Below are 15,989 nucleotides of genomic sequence, written 5' to 3' on the forward strand. Positions count from 1 at the left end.
GGGGATTCGGTGATGGGCTAAGATCCAGAGTAGGCCAGTTGGGTGCTAGAAACTGCAGATGTTTGTGTAAGGAAGTCTGATGATCGCAGCAAGACCCAATGGGTCGTGTTTAAAGGCAGGCGATGGGCAAGAGAAAAGAGCCTTCCATTGGGCAAATGCTAACGGAGCCGGCAGGCTACAGCACCGACCTCTCCCTTCCCCAGAACACCATGGCTTTCTTGGAGCAGCTCTGCAATTTAGTTATTTCTCCCCATTTCTTCGTACGTGCAGTTCACATCCTGCTCAGTGCTCGTTTGCACAAAATGTTCCCAGCTCAGCCTCATTTATCCTCTGAAAACCTAAGGGAACCAGGACAGCCCTGGGCTCCAGAGAAAGCCTGGAACCGCAGCCTTGCTTCCCAAGGGCACACCTGGTTCCAGTCACTGCAACAAGACCCTCGGGACCCCCTCAGGGCCAGATGGAGGCAAAACGCAGGGTCTTGGAAAAGCCACAAGATCCCTTTCTGGTGCACAGACTATATCAGGCGTTCTGTAAACCTTTGCTGCTCTACCAGGCTGCAACTCCATTCACAGGAAGAAATGATCTTCTAGGGCTTGTGTCCTATGCTGCCTAAGACCAATGCTTGGTTAGGCGGCTCTGCTGGCTGGGTTCACTGTGTCCTGTGTCAATTTCTTTAACCAGTAACTTGCCAAGATTACTTCTCGCCCAGCCAATAAAAAAAGAGGGTACCCAAATGCAACTTACCACAAAAGCACAAAATTGCTGGGGATCTAAACTAGTAAAGAGTCCATTCACACGGACTTTGGCCTAGGAGCTACACAGTCTGGGTCCAGTGCCAACAAGACCCCACCACACTCCAGTGGGAGGATGCCCACGGGAGCCTGAGCCATTACATCTGAGGTACTAGAGAGCACTGATTTGAAATCTAGTTTAGCCAGACCCTACCTGGAGTTGGGTTAGCTTGAGCCAGCGCTTACATGACTGTCACCGAGTCACCGAGCCAGCTTGCTTTTGAACCCTGGTTTTGGCACCTTTATCTGGAGTTAGTAAAGCTCAACAGCTTGTTCTGGGCCCACTTAAAAAGAGCAGGCAACAGAGTCTGCCTCCTGGCACAGAGTGGCACAGAGGACTGTGCCCTGGACTATGATTCTGGGATCAGAGTTTCGATCCAGCTTTATTTACAGCTAACTTCCAGGAAAGTTCCTTAACTTCTCAGGCCTCAAGGGTTTGTTTGTTTGTTTGTTTTTGTTTGTCTGTAAAAGTGGGGTGGTGGCAAGGGAGTCCGTGCCCAATGACCCTCAGGTCCTCTGGCTGTGAGTTTCTGTGTGACATCTTTCTTTTGTACCTCCAGGGATTTGTGTCGAAATTGGTGTTACTGAGACAGAAACGTCCCTGCTGTGCCAGTCCTCCTGAGTTTACCTGCTCTGTGGGCCAACCCTGAGGGTGGAGTCTGAGGCAGACCAGAAAGACAGGGAAAGGGGGAGGGATGGGAGCCACTCACTCGGGAGACTGGGGAAGCCTTTCAGCAGCTGAGAACGAAGAATACCAATTATTAGCCCAGGTGGTTTCAGATCTTTAATCCTAAGGGAGGTAGAGGCAGGTGGATGGCTGTGAGTTTGAGGCCAGCCTGGTCTACATAGTGAGTTTCATAGCTGTGTAGACTGCTAGGGACACAGAGTAAGACCTTGTCTCAAACAAAAACAAAACAAAACAAAACAAAACAAAAAAACAACAGAAAAGAAGGAAGGAAGGAAGGAAGGGAGGGAGGGAGGGAGGGAGGGAGGGAGGAAGGAAGGAAGGAAGGAAGGAAGGAAGGAAGGAAGGAAGGAAGGAAGGAAGGAAGGAAGGAAGGAAGGAAAAAGAAACCAGCTGAACCCCAGATCTCAAAGCTTCCAAATCCCTCCTCCAGTCACCACTGGGATAACAAAGTGTCTATTTCCTTTGAGAAGCTCACCCTTAAGCTTCCAAATCCCTCCTCCAGTCACCACTGGGATAACAAAGTGTCTATTTCCTTTGAGAAGCTCACCCTTAAGCTTTTGGGTGTGGCTCACCCTTCTCCTGGGCGGCTCTCTTTCTGTCAACCTTTGTACTTGAAGTCTACATTTAAAACACCTTTGAAAGGACTGGGAGACATGGGTCACTTGTTGCTCTAGCTAGAGGACCTGGTTTTTATTCCCAGCACCCACATGCCGGGTCACAGCTGCTTGTAACTCCAGTCCCAGGAGATCCAATGTCCTCTTCTGACCTCAGGCACCACATACGCCTCTGGTGCACAGACCTATAGAGCAAGCATGCAAAGCATCGATACACATAAAGTAAATCTAAGAAGGATTCTGAATGTCTGTTAATACATTCCAATTCTGCTTCATGGTGGTTTGTCTTAAAATGCTTTTCCCCCAGCAAAGCCAAGAACTTGGTTTTACCGACACGGAGGCTCTAAAAGTTTACAGAGACTCCTCGGGCTCCGGGGAGGAATTCTGGGCTGTCTTCAGTTTCACTACCACTGATCAAACCCATTTACTATTTTAATTATTGTTATTTTTCCTTATGTGTGTGGTGGGGAAAATGTATGGGCTTTTGTGTGTGTGCAATACGCTCATGTGCATTCGTTCATGTGTGCATGTATGCATATGCATGCAGGTATGTATGCACACATGTGTGAAGGCCAGAGGTCAATTTCAGGCATCTTCCTCAGTCACTCTCTGCCTTATATATGTTTTCAATCATTTTATTTTATGTGTATGGGTATTTTGCCTACATGTATGTCTGTGTACCATGTGCCTGTCTGAAGCCTGCAGAGACCAAAAGAGAGTGTTGGATCCTGTAGAACTGAAGTTATAAGCTACCATGTCAGTGCTGGGACTCAAACCTCAGGTTCTCAGGAAGAGCCGCCCGTGCTCTTAACCACTGAGCCATCTCTCCAGCCCCCACCGTATGGTGCTCTCTCCCTGAACCTAGAGTATGCTCTTTGGACTAGACTGACTGGGCAGCACACTCTGGGCATCTGCCTCCCAACACTGTCGCACTGCTGGAATTGTCGGGACAGACCACCATGATTGTCTCTTACCTAGTTTGTGCAGGGGCAGAGCTCAAGACCTCAAGAGCAAGTGTCAAGTGCCCTGCCCACTGGACCACACTGCTCCAGCTCCCCTTGCCCTTGCTCTTTTTGAGACAAGGTCTCACTAGTTAGCCAAGGCTGAACTTGAACTCACTATTTAGCCAGGGCAGACCTTGAATTTCTGATCCTCCAGCCTCTGCCTTCTGAGTGCTGGGATTATAGGAGTACGAAGCTATGTCCACCTTTATGCAAGGCTGGGGATCAAACCCAGCGTCTTTGCATACTGGGCAAACATTCCTCCAACTGAGCCCTGACCCCCAGCCTCGGACTCATATTTCTTATTTACCTCCTTATCCCTGGCCCTGTGTCTGCCAGGAAGAACATGTACAATAGTCATGCATCCGGTGAATGAATGAATGAATGAATGAATGAATGAGGTGTGTGTCAGACGTCCGCTGGAGAGATGATGAACTTTGCTATAACTGGCCCACCCCACTCACCTAGAGATGGCAATAGCCCTGAAATCCTTGTACCCTTCGGAGATGGCCTTCTGGATCGCAGTCCGCTCGGCACACACACCCAGTGGGTAGCAGGCGTTTTCTATGTTGCACCCTGAGGGGAGAGAAGAGACCAGTGGTATGGACAGCAGAACCATTTCCTGAGGAGGATGTTGGAAGAGGTTCCTTGTGCCTCATTTGTATGTCTTGACTCATGATAGAGTCATCTGGGAAGAGGAAACCTCAGTTGAGAGAATGTGTGCGTGTGTGTACTTGTGTGCACACACACACACACACACACACACACACACACACACACACTAGAGTCATTTGGGAAAAGGGATGATTTTCTTGTCTGTGGGGCATTTTCTTGATCGATGACTGATGTGGGAAAGCCTAAGCTCCTTGTGGGTGGTGTCACCTCTGGGTCATGGGTTCTGAGTACTTTAAGAAAGCAGGCTGAGCAAGCCATGAGGAGCAAGCCTGAGAGCAGCATCCCTCCATGGCTTCTCAGGTTCCTGCCTCCAGGATCCTGCCTCGGGTTCCTGCTCTGACTTCCTTCGATGACGGACTCCGATGTGAAACTGTGGCTTACGTGGGTCCTTTCCTCCCCATGACACTTTTAGTTATGCTTCATCACAGTGATAGAACCCCTAAATGAGAGCACTTCCACCACCCAGGCCAAGGAGGGGCCCACTGTTAGGAACAGGGCAATGTGTTCAGAAGTACTGGAGAACACTGGGGCCTGCTGTGGCGTGGATTTTCCAAGAATGTTCGGGTCTTTGTTTCTCTAATGCCTCATCCTGGTTCCCAAACCTGGAAGCAGAGGACACTGCAACTGGGCAGGGGAGCAGCTGCATCATCCCTAAGGTCAAGGTGAAGGTGAAAGGAGACACTGCTGAGGCTTGATAAAGTGGTTGTGGCAGAGTGCTTGCCTGGTGTGAAGATGCAGATTGCTTGCCCAGTGCTGCAGAGGGAGAAAAAAGATAGAAGCAGCCTCAAGTCTGGATCCAGGAGATGGAAGCTGCAGGAGGGGGCCCTCAGTGTGGTCTGCATGCTTTCTGTCTTTTATGTTTCATTTATTTGTATTTTAGGTGTATGGAAGGTTTGCCTACATGTACGTATGAACAACTGTCTGTGTGCCTGGTGCTGACAGAGGCCAGAAGGGACTGCTGGATCCCCTGGAACTGGAGTTACAGATGGTTGTGAATCACCATGTGGGTGGTGGAAACTGAACCAGGGTCCTCTGTGAGAGCAGGCCCCCACCACTCTCAGCAAATGTATCTCCAATGACGACATGACCAAGAAAGAGGTTCCTGGATAGCTAAGCTGGAGACCCCAGCAGAAGGAATATGCCGGGAGAGGAAACCTCTTACTTTCTGTCACGGGGGCGGGGGTCATGAGCTGCCAGGGTTGGGTGTCTATGTGTCCCCCCCACCCCCGCCCTGTTTTAGCTTGTGGGAGATTCTGTTGCTATCCCATCTATAACCCCACTCTGTGTGTTGTGGGGATGGATGGGAAGTAGGAGTGGAAAATTATCCAGTTCACAGACCACCAAATCAGCAAAGCTACATCTGGACCAGAGGAGAAGCGAGCCGTGGGACAGTGGGGCTCTGCCCACAGAGGTTTCCCTTAGTTAGATAGGTGGTAGGCGAATGCTTTGTGTATACAAAGAAGAATTCTTACAGGTCCTTATAGGGGAGCCCGGTGACAGAGGCTGCTAATTGTTCCCCACTTGAGTTTAGCTGGACACAGAGCTATCCGTCTGGAGACCACATTTTCCAGCCTCCCTTGGAGCATCCTGTGGTGTTACAGTTTCGTTGGCTTGGGTTTGTGCCTGTGAGACATGTATCTACCTGTGTGCATTTGGGGAGGCCAAAGGAGGGTAGAGAATGCTTACTGTGTCATTCTCTGCTTTATTCCCTTGGGAGAGTGAACCTTGGGCTAGACCGACTGCCAGCAAGCTCCAAGAAGCCCCTCGTCTCCCCAACAGCACTGTAATCACAGGCAAATGTGATGCGTTTAGCTTTCTACATGTATGGCTACTTGGGATTTGAACTCAGGGCCTTGTGCTTGTACACATGAGCCATCTCCTTAGCCCAGGTATGCAGTTTAAACTGATGACTGTGAGTGGATGCAGTTTTGCAAGCTCGCTGTCTGCTCTCCACCTCCCCTTTGCCTTCTTAGGGCCCTGAGACTTGACTTTTTTTTTTTTTTTGAGACAAGTCTTACAAGGAAGCCCTAGCTGGCCTGGACCTTGCTGTGTAGATCAAGCCGGCCTCAGACTCAGAGATCTACCCACCTTTGCCTCCCAAATGCTGAGATTAAGGACGTGCCCCACCCTGTCCAGCAGAGGGCTAAGACTTGAATGGCACATTGTGCTAGTCTGAACCTGTGCATGAGGGTGCCACTCTGGGGATGGTGGGACACTTGGACAGGGTCTTTTATCTCTAGCCTGTGGACCAGAGCAGGGCAGTCCACAGGCCTGGACCGCAGCCCAACTCCTGGTCTGCCAGAGAAGAGAGTGCTAGGCAGTCAGTCATTTGAAGTTACTGAGTTATCTATCATGCCAGCTCAATTCTTGTCTGCCACACTCCCCGTGTCCAAGTCTGAGCGCTCATCGTGATTCTGTGGTATTTTGCCCCTCAAGTGCTTATTGGATCTGGAAAGTATAAAAGAAGTCACTGGAGGTAGAACTGTTGCCGGAGTTGGCATGTCCTCTTGGGTTTTCCTGTTCCTTCATGATCTGTATTAGCATACTGGGAGCTAGTGCATTCGTTACATTGCTCACGGCTTTTGAGACCACATGGATCCATGGACCAGAACTGATGGCTGGCACTAGACCTTTGGCAGGATGCCATAGCTATAAATCTGCTGGGAGGAAGGCCAGCACGTTTCATGGCCAGGCTAGGGCTGGCCCTGCACTGTTAGATGGTGACAGGTTCCTACATTGGGGAGGAAGGGCTGGTGCAGTGGCGCCCACTGTAGAATGCAGTGGGCACCAACCGTTTTGACATTAGTGTCTCTTTATTTTGCTACTGTGACTGTGCACGTGTGTATATGTACATGCATGTATGTGTATCCATGTGCACACATGGTTAGAGGCTGGTGTTGGAGTCTTCCTCAGTCACTTCCTGTCTTATCTTATCTGGAACTATGTGCATACATGTGTGGGGCTGTGAGTGCACATGTGAGAATGACTGCTGTGGAGTTCAGAACAAGGTGTTTGGTCCCTGTGAGAGCTGGAGCCACAGGTGGTTGTGAACCTCCTGTGGTGGAGGCTGGGGACCACACTCGGGTCCTCTGTAAGAACAATGTGTGCTCTTAACTGCTGAGCCATCTCTCTAGCCCTTACCTTTGTTTATTGATTGGTTATTGCTATTTTTTTTAAAGATTTACTTACTATTTTATGTATATGAGTACACTGTCACTCTCTTCAGACATACCAGAAGAGGGCATTGGATCCCAACACAGATGGTTGTGAGCCACCGTGTGGTTGCCGGGAATCAAACTCAGGATCTCTGGAAAAGCAGTCAGTGTTCTTAAACGCTGAGCCATCTCTCCAGCCCAATTATTGTCATTTATGAAGACAGGGTCTCTCGCTGGACCTGGACCTTATCAGTTCACCTACTCTGGATGGCCTACAAGCCCCAGGGATCCTGCTATCCTGTCTTTGCCTGCCCTAATCTGGGAGAGCAGGTTACCCTGTTATGCTATGCCAGCTCTTTTTATGTGTGTGCTGGAGAGCGGAACTCAGGTTTATAGCAAGTACTTTATGGGCTGAACCACTTTTCCGGCTCTTCTTCCTCTCTTTTATAAAGGGTCACCTCATTCCCCGCAGGTGATTTAGACGGAAGCTGCCATTTTTTCTTAGGTGGCCTCCCTACTGTCTAGCTGACAGATTACCATCTCACCCAAACTGGCCACTCAGGGCTCATCTCTGTGTAGACCTTCTGATCTGCCCAGAGGATGGCCATATTTCCATTTGTTCTGGAAGGGACCATTAGAGAACCTTTGCACAGAATGTGAGGCGTATCTGTGCTTAGGCAGCTGAGGCCTGGATAGCCTCCAGTTCCTTCCATGGGGTAGTTATGTGAGCTCATACATTTCTTTAGCCTACAACAGTTCATGTGTATCTCTGTCACTGTGGTCATGAAGAGGCCAAGGAAGACAGCCAGGATTCACAACCTGGGATGCTCAGGACTAGGCAACCCTGAGAACAACAGTCAGCATTTGGAACTTGATATGAAACTGGGGGTTATCACAGAGAATGGGAAGTGTCCAGGGCTGGCTGAAGAAAGGAACAAGCCTTTCTTGGGTAAGAAAAGTGTTGTTTTTTTTCTCCTATCAAAGGAAGCTAGCCCACCAAGGGCCAATATGACACACACACACACACACACACACACACACACACACACACACACAAAACACCCATGTAAAATTCATGAAAATCTTATCTTTTAACCTTTCCTACCTGATAAAATGTTTACACAGGCACTTGCCCTGGTGTGCTTGTTAGTCCGGTTTGAGTCAGGACACACTCTTTTTATTAAAAACAAAACAAACCAAAAGAAACAAACCTTGCTGGTTGCCACTCCTTTTGCTCTGTGCCCCTTTGTGCTGGATCAGGATTATTCTTTGTTTCTAAGCCTTCTCCATCCTATCTCTCAAGGCGGGTCCCTTTGATGGGTAGAGGGGATTTGAGGGGTTCCTAGAGACTGAACTTAGTACATTGAATGCCAGGCAAGGGCTCTGCCGCTGAGCTACCTCCCTCAGACCCTTTGTAGGGTTTGTGGGTGTCTTTTTGTTTCTTTGTTTTGTTTTGTTTTGTTTTGTTTTAATTTTAAGAGAAGGTCTTGGCCCAGGTCAACACTAAACTCCTCCTGTAGACCAAGTTGGCCTTAAACGTGCCATCCTCCTGCCTCAGCCTCCTGAGTAGCTGGGATAACAGGTCTGGTGAGCCAGGCTTGGCTCTAAACCAGGTTCCTCATCCTAGCCTGAAATGACTTCCTTGAAGCACCTCTCGGGTGGTAAAATGTCTCAGCCACTAAAAGCACTTGTCCTAACAGGCCGCCGGATGACTGTGTCCCCTGGAACTCGTGGAGGAAGGGAGAACAGACTCTGAAAGCTGTTCTCTGACCCCCAATCTCCTCGCTCGCTGTTGCATGCTTACAAGCACGCACGCCAACACACACACACACACACACACACACACACACACACACACACATGTTTTTTAGAAAGAAGAAATACTTCTCTAGCCTGCATGTCTCCCCAGCCCTCTCTGACCTTCTGACCGGTTCCTGACTCAGGCCTGACACTTTCCCGATACACATGAGTGAGTCACACCAAACTTGAGATCCAAGGGCCGAGTGGCTGTTAAAGCAACTGCCACAGTTAGAGAAGGCTCCTTTCTCAGGACAACTGGGGGGCCTGTGTGGGAAGCTCAGAAGCACTTTGTTTAAACTCCAGACAATGTCTGAACACTGAGGGGAGTGGAGGGATGGATTCAGCAGGGCCCCACCTCTCTAAGGCAAACTGAGTTTCTGTCCAAACCTTTTGTCCCACAGGCTCTGAACATTTAGTGTAGGAACCCAGTCTTCCCATTCTTAAAGGACCATTGCAAGTACTGAGCCTCAGATGAAGTCACCCTGGGCTGAGAAGTTCCATGTCACCAAATCAAAATTAAATTCTTATCAGATCTTAGAAATCAGGAGCCGGGCGTGGTGGCGCATGCCTTTAATCCCAGCACTTGGGAGGCAGAGGCAGGCGGATTTCTGAGTTCAAGGCCAGCCTGGTCTACAGAGTGAGTTCCAGGACAGCCAGGACTACACAGAGAAACCCTGTCTCGAAAAACCAAAAAAAAAAAAAAAAAAGAAAAGAAATCAGGAGAAAGAGACACCTGTAACCTCAGAACTTGACAGAGGGAGGCAGGAGGATCAGGAGTTCAAGGCCAGCCTCAGCTACACAGTGAGTTGGACCTAGTTTGAGCTCCATGAGACCCTATCTCAAGAAAAGAACAAAATCAAATTCGGAGTAACTTCATCTTTTTGTTTGTTTGTTTGTTTGTTTGTTTGTTTAATGTTTCTGTTGTCTATTGTCTTGGGCTTAGCTGCTATGATTTAGACACTGAATGTTCTCCAAAACTCTGAGTGGTTCCTAGGGTGGCACTTTTAGGAGGTGTTGTGTTCCTCTAAGAGGTGGCCCTGGTCAGAGGCCCAGAAATTATATAACACACAGACCATTACTCTAAAGTCAACAGCTTCAAGTGTTTCATTATAGTGATGCAAAACTGAGGGACAAGCATCTCACAAGTGACAAAAAAGACCCAGCCTGGCTTTGCCTTTGTCTCTGCTTCTGCCACCTCTGCTCTGCTCACTACATAATTTCTTCTCTCTCTCTCTCTCCCTCCCTCCTTCCCTCCCTCCCTCCTTCCTTTCTTCCTTCTATCTTACTTACTTGCTTTTTTTTTTGAAAACTCAACCTTTTAGGATGAAGAGTTGAGCTTTTTTTTTTTTTTTTTTTTGAGCTGAGGTCTGTTGTAGCCCAGGCTAGCCTCAAACCAGATACATAACTGAGGGTGACCTAGAACCTCACCCCCTCTCCCTCACCTCTGCCTCTGTTTCCTCCCAGACTGAAACATTCCAGTATTCCTGGGAAGCTCCTTAAGACAGCAAGTAAACAACTCAGAATAGCTTTAGGAAGTCCCTGAAACTGACCAGATTCACCAGGCACTGCCCTCCCCAAGAGTGAGGAGTAAAGAATGCTGTGAGTCACTCTCAGACAAATGGAACTGCTTGGAAGAGGTTGAGACCAACTGAGGCAGCTAGGAATGACACTCTCCAGGCTGCTGAGCTGCCTGCAGGCTGTGCAGTGTATTCCAGGTTCCCAGTTTGTGATCTCTCACCCATGCTGGGATGGACTTTGGTGATGCAGCTGCTGAGTCATTTCTGCTCCTGAAAGTGACACCCCCCCATATTCCTGTAAGTTACCCCAATAAACGCATTGGTTCACCAAGTTGGACTTTGGTGGTATCTGTTCCTGGGTCTGTTATAGGCTCCCTATCTGGGGTGAGTGGATGCGTGTGGTGCTGGGGTTCAAACCCAGGGCTTGGGGTACTCTAGGAAAACAAACACTCTACCAACCAAGCTACAACTCCAGCCTCCTGAACATTTGATTCATTATTTTTTATAGGTTTTTCTAAATTTTTTAAAAAAGTATGTGTATGTGTGTGGGTATGTGCATGTGTGTGCTGGTGCCTTCAGGGGTATGTGCACACATTTGGTGCCAGAAAAGGTGAGAGGCATTGGATCCCTGGGAGCTAGTGCTACAGGTGTTTGTGAACTACCTGATATGGGTGCTGGGAATGGAGTCCTCCGCAAGAGGATGGATGCTTTTAACTGATGTGCCACCTCTCCAGCCCATAAACACACTATTAATACGTGAATCTGTTGCTAGACCCCAAATGAAGCCAATTGATGTCTTTACCCCAATGTGTTGACTTTCTGTCCTTAGGTACTAGATTCATGGTTCCCCCTACTCAACCATGCCAGAAGCCTTCCCTGACATCCTCCCCAAACCTCCATCTTCCGTCCTCCACCTTCTCTATTTGCTTGTGCAGCTTTAATTTTCTTCCTGGTGCTTCTGGGCTGAAGCACATCTTTCTGTTATTGAACGCAAATGGGAATTTTGTGAGGGCAAGCGTGCTTGTGTTGTGGTTGTGGTAGAGTGACCGGGGTTCAGAACAGCAAGTTTTGGGCTATGAATGTGGACATACCTTCCTGCTTCTCTTACTGAAGCCATAGCCAGCGTTGTCATGGAGTCAAGAGGAGAGGCCTTGGCAACTGACTAGATTTAGAAGAGGTCGCCATCCTCCCATGAAGGGAGCCAGCCCCACATGGTGCCCTTAGAAGACACCAGAGAGTGCTCTCTCCTGCTGTGCCTGGACATCAAGAGGAGGTGGTCAAGACTGGAAGCCGCTTGGACTCCTGAGCTTCGAGACTTGTTTGACTATCAGTGTATGTTGTTGAAGTGACCCAGCCTGTGCCATTTTGTTATAGTCATCTGAGTGAAAAGGATTTACTGATATTGAGCAAGGAGATCACCCCGGTTCAGAGCTAGATTTCTGAAATGGAAATAACTGCATTCAGGGTCTCCAGAAAATAATCTTAAATTCCAAATATATATATATATTCACACACACACACACACACACACACACATCTAAGATGAAACTGTTGGTATCCCACGGCCTCAGAGACTGGGCATGTGCCCACCAGGCCACTCCAGAGCATCTTGCCTTACTTCCCCGAGTCAGTGAATCCTTTCATGAGCCAGGCAACATGGGTACCATTATGACTCCCTCTGACAGGAGGGAGGAGTCCAGGGAGCCAGGGATGCGCATGCTGATCTGTTCCATTCAAAGGACTGCGCTAATTTTCTATGGCATTTGTTTTAGGCAAATTTATGCCAGGGTGGGATGTTACCACCACCCTAGCAAGCAAAGAGGCTCCCAATGGGGAGACTTGCCCCAGAAGAAATCAGAGCTGGAGGCATGACGTGTATTCTCTTTCCTAGGGGGGTCTGGGAGGTCAAAGGGACGGTACTCACCCCCTTGCCCCTCTCTCCTTTCCTTCCTCCCCATTGCCAGTTTTGTTATGCTAATGTTAGTCTTAAACTTCTAGACCCAAATTTAAGTTCCCACCATGGTTTCCCAAGTAGCTGCATCCTAGCCTACTCACTGGAGAGTTTCTCTTGAAACCTCTCTCCTGGAGCTTTTTATTAGAAAGGTCTAGGCCAAAGTCCATGGGTTCCCCATGCTTTGAGATAGACTCTCCTAGCTTGCAGGTAACTCACAATCCTGCCTCAGCATCCCACTACACCAGGTTCTGCCTTACTTTAATATATATATATATATATATATATATATATATATATATATTAATATGAGTACACTGTAGCTGGTTGTGCGCCATCGCGTGGTTGCTGGGAATTGAACTCAGGACCTCTGCTCGTTCCTGCCCTGCTCACTCCAGCCCAAAGATTTATTTATTGTTATATGCAAGTATACTGCAGCTGTCTTCAGACACACACCAGAAAAAGGCATCAGATCCCATTACGGAGGGTTGTAAGCCACCATGTGGTTGCTGGGATTTGAACTCAGGACCTCTGGAAGAGCAGTCAGTGCTCTTAACCTCTGAGCCATCTCTTCAACCCCACCTTACTTTATGAAGCAGAGTCTTTCACTGCACCCAGAGCTCACTTGGCTCACCAGACTGCTCAGCAACCTTCAGGGATGCGCCTGCCTCTGTGCCCCCGGGCCCTGGGGTTTCAGACCTGCATCACTGGGCCTGGCTTTTGTCTGTGGGCACTGGAAATTGAATTTAGGTCTGTCATTCTCCTAGCACTCATCTCCATCCAGCGAAGCAGCTTCTTCCTTGCATGGTGGATAGAGAGGGGACAGGGACAGTGCTGTCCCAAGATCACACAACAAAGAAGGAAAATGTGCCTTCTCTTAGGTTCGCCGTTCTCAACCTGTGGCTTGTGACCCTTTGGGGGGGTCAAAATGACCCTTTCACAGGGATCACCTGAGACCACTGCAAAACACATTTACACTACAGTTCATCACATAATTACAGCTATGAAGGAGCAACAAAGGTAATTTCATGGTTGGGGTCACTTCAGCCCGAGGAACTGTATTAAAGGGTCGCAGCATTAGGAAGGCTGAGAATAAATGCCTTTGGCGGTGCCTGCCAGAGAGTCGGTAGGAACCGCAAGCACTGTTCCAAGATCCTTTCTTATGCTGTGTGATCTGCTCATTGAGAGCTGAGGACAGAGACGCTTTCTGAAGTATGCCCAGGGCTCGGAGTGGTCCTCCCTGATTCCTCTTTATCCATCTTCTACCTGGCTTCCCATGACCACCGTGGTGGAGCATCTTCCCTGTGAGGTGAGGGTGGGCTCTACCTCCCTGGCCTGGTTCTTTCTTGCTCCTACTTCCTGTCTGGACTCCTGTTCATCCCACCCCACCCGACGCCAGCTCTTGCTCTCTGTCCCCCCACCCCCACCCCCCTCTGTTTTTACCAGGAACTGCAGAAGGCTGCCAGCCGGTGAATCATGGCAACACAATTGTGATTATCAATTACCAGCCCAGGTGACCCATCCATCTGTGAGGCTCTCTCGGCAGGGTAGAGAGTAACAAAGAGAGTGCTTGTTTTCCTCTGAGGTTGCTCACAGCAAGGCTGTCAACAGCAGACTTACTTGTGCAACAGAAGTTGCCGGGAGCCGGGAGCCGGGAGCCGGGAGCCGGGAGCCGGGAGCCGGGAGCCGGGAGCCGGGAGCCGGGAGCCGGGAGCCCGGAGCCGGGGATTTTGTTGATTGGGAGGATATCGCAGAGCTGAGCAGACACAGCTTGCTGTTAAATCACAAACTCAGCGTCTAACGTAGCCTGTGCTCTCTCTCTGCTCCCGGATCTCTCTGCTCACCCCAGGATGCTCCAGTTCCCTCCAGGTGCTTGGGGACCCTCTTCCCCACAAGCTGACCGCATGGCCCTGCTTTTATGCACCTGGCTCTAACTCCAAGATCAGGAGATCCAAGACTTCCGCTAATGTCTTCTGTTAGCTCACCTCTAAGCAAAATTCTGTCTTCTCAGAGACAGAGGAGCCCAACTCTGCCTAGGACCACGGGACAGAGGCCAAATACTGTTAATGTCTAGGGGGGATAGCTTGGTACATAAAGTGTGGGTGCAAGCTTGAGGAACAGAATTCGGATCCCCAGCACCAGTGTAAATGCTGGGGTGGGCTGGGGTGGGGTGGAGGGTGGGACCTATCTGTAATCCAGCGCTCACTCAGAAGGCAGACTCAGGATCTCCACAGCAAGCTAGCTAGCTAGACTAGAATGTGGTGAGCTCTGGGTTCAATTGAGAGACTGCTCCGGGGCACAGGGATGGAGGTGGACTTCTGATGTCTGCCTCAGGCCTCCACATGAACACGTGTAGAAACAGCCATACACACAACTCACACAAGCATGTTGTTGTTTTCAAGACAGGATTTCTCTGTGTAGCTCTGGCTATCCTGGAATTCATTCCGTAGACCAGATTGGCCTCAAACTCAGAGAGAGAGAGAGAGAGAGAGAGAGAGAGAGAGGAGAGATCTGCCTCTGCCTCCCCAGTGCTGGAATTAAAAGTGTTTGTCACTAGGCTACAGCTACACACTTTTTTTTTTTAAACTGCTGAGATAGTAAGTTTTGTATCAAGATGTTAGGTCTCTTCTGGAAGTTTATTTGTTTGTTTGTTTGTTTTGTTTTGTTTTGTTGGGTTTTTAAAAATATTTACTTATTTATTTTATGTATATGACACACACACACATATATGACTTATGTGCCAGAAGAGGGCATCAGATCCCATTACAGATGGTTGTGAGCCACCATGTGGTTGCTGGGAATTGAACTCAGGACCTTTGGAAGAGCAGTCAGTGCTCTTAACCACTGAGCCATCTCTCCAGCCCTAGAAGCTTGTTTTGATGTTTTTCTGTGACTGAATACTCACCATTCAGCAGACCTTTCCTATTCCCGAAAGTCTGGAGCAAGCGACCCTTCCGAACCTTCCGAGAAACTTGCCCTGGGCAGCAAAGCCTAGCCTAACCACACCTACGGAAGGCATGACTCAGGCACCAGCTCACAGCTAGAAACCTTCACCTCAGGAAAGACGTGCCTCAGTGAACTCTCAAACACATTCGGCCTCTACCCAAGGACAGCTACGATGGCGATGATGACCCAACACAAAATTGTAGCATTATGAGGTTTGGGGGTTGAAGCAATGGCTCAGTAGCTATATGCTAACCTTGCAGAGAACCATAGTTTGGTTCGCAGCACACACAGCAGGCAGCTCCCTCAGCCTGGAGCTCCAGGTCCAGGGGATCAGACGCCTTCTGGCCTCTGTGGGCACTTGCAGTTATGTGTTCATATCCATACATAAACATGTAGACAGACACATATACACAATTAAAAATAAATCTTTAAAAAACAAGAGATTTTTTTTTGCAGGGTGGTGGTGGTACATGCCTGTAATGCCAGCACTTAGGAGGCAGAGGTAGGTAGGGAGAAAAACAGAGACAGAGAGGGACAGAGATTTGTATGTGTTTCGATATATAGAGGACAGCATTCATTTGTAATGTGAAAAGGTTGGCCACACCTGCCACTTGACCCCGATCCAGTAACTCCAGCCTCTTACCTCTGGCTGCTCTGGACCTTTCAGAGGCTCTCAACCAAAAGAGGGACACTCCCTTAGTGACTCAGGAAGGCTTGTGATTGACAGATGGGGGGGCGGTGCTGAGATTAGTCTTCATAAAACCTGAAGTGGCAGTGGTTGTGTGCTTCAATTTGCATGCCACACCCATGAAATAGCCACTTGCTCATGGCTTCTTCAAAGAGCATCTTGA

The 15,989-nt window shown here is 49.0% G+C and overlaps 1 protein-coding gene across 1 annotated transcript in view; it reads right to left on the bottom strand.

The window, feature by feature from the left end:
• Positions 1-15,989, bottom strand: part of Cda (cytidine deaminase) — a 29,640-nt gene that overhangs the window by 9,494 nt on the left and 4,157 nt on the right. The window contains exon 2 of the mRNA XM_021161185.2: positions 3,559-3,670. Within this exon, the coding sequence (XP_021016844.1) occupies positions 3,559-3,670 (112 nt within the window). The remainder of the gene's footprint in view (positions 1-3,558; positions 3,671-15,989) is intronic.

This window comes from Mus caroli, chromosome 4 (assembly GCF_900094665.2).
Source record: "Mus caroli chromosome 4, CAROLI_EIJ_v1.1, whole genome shotgun sequence".
In the NCBI taxonomy this organism is placed as follows: domain Eukaryota; kingdom Metazoa; phylum Chordata; class Mammalia; order Rodentia; family Muridae; genus Mus; species Mus caroli.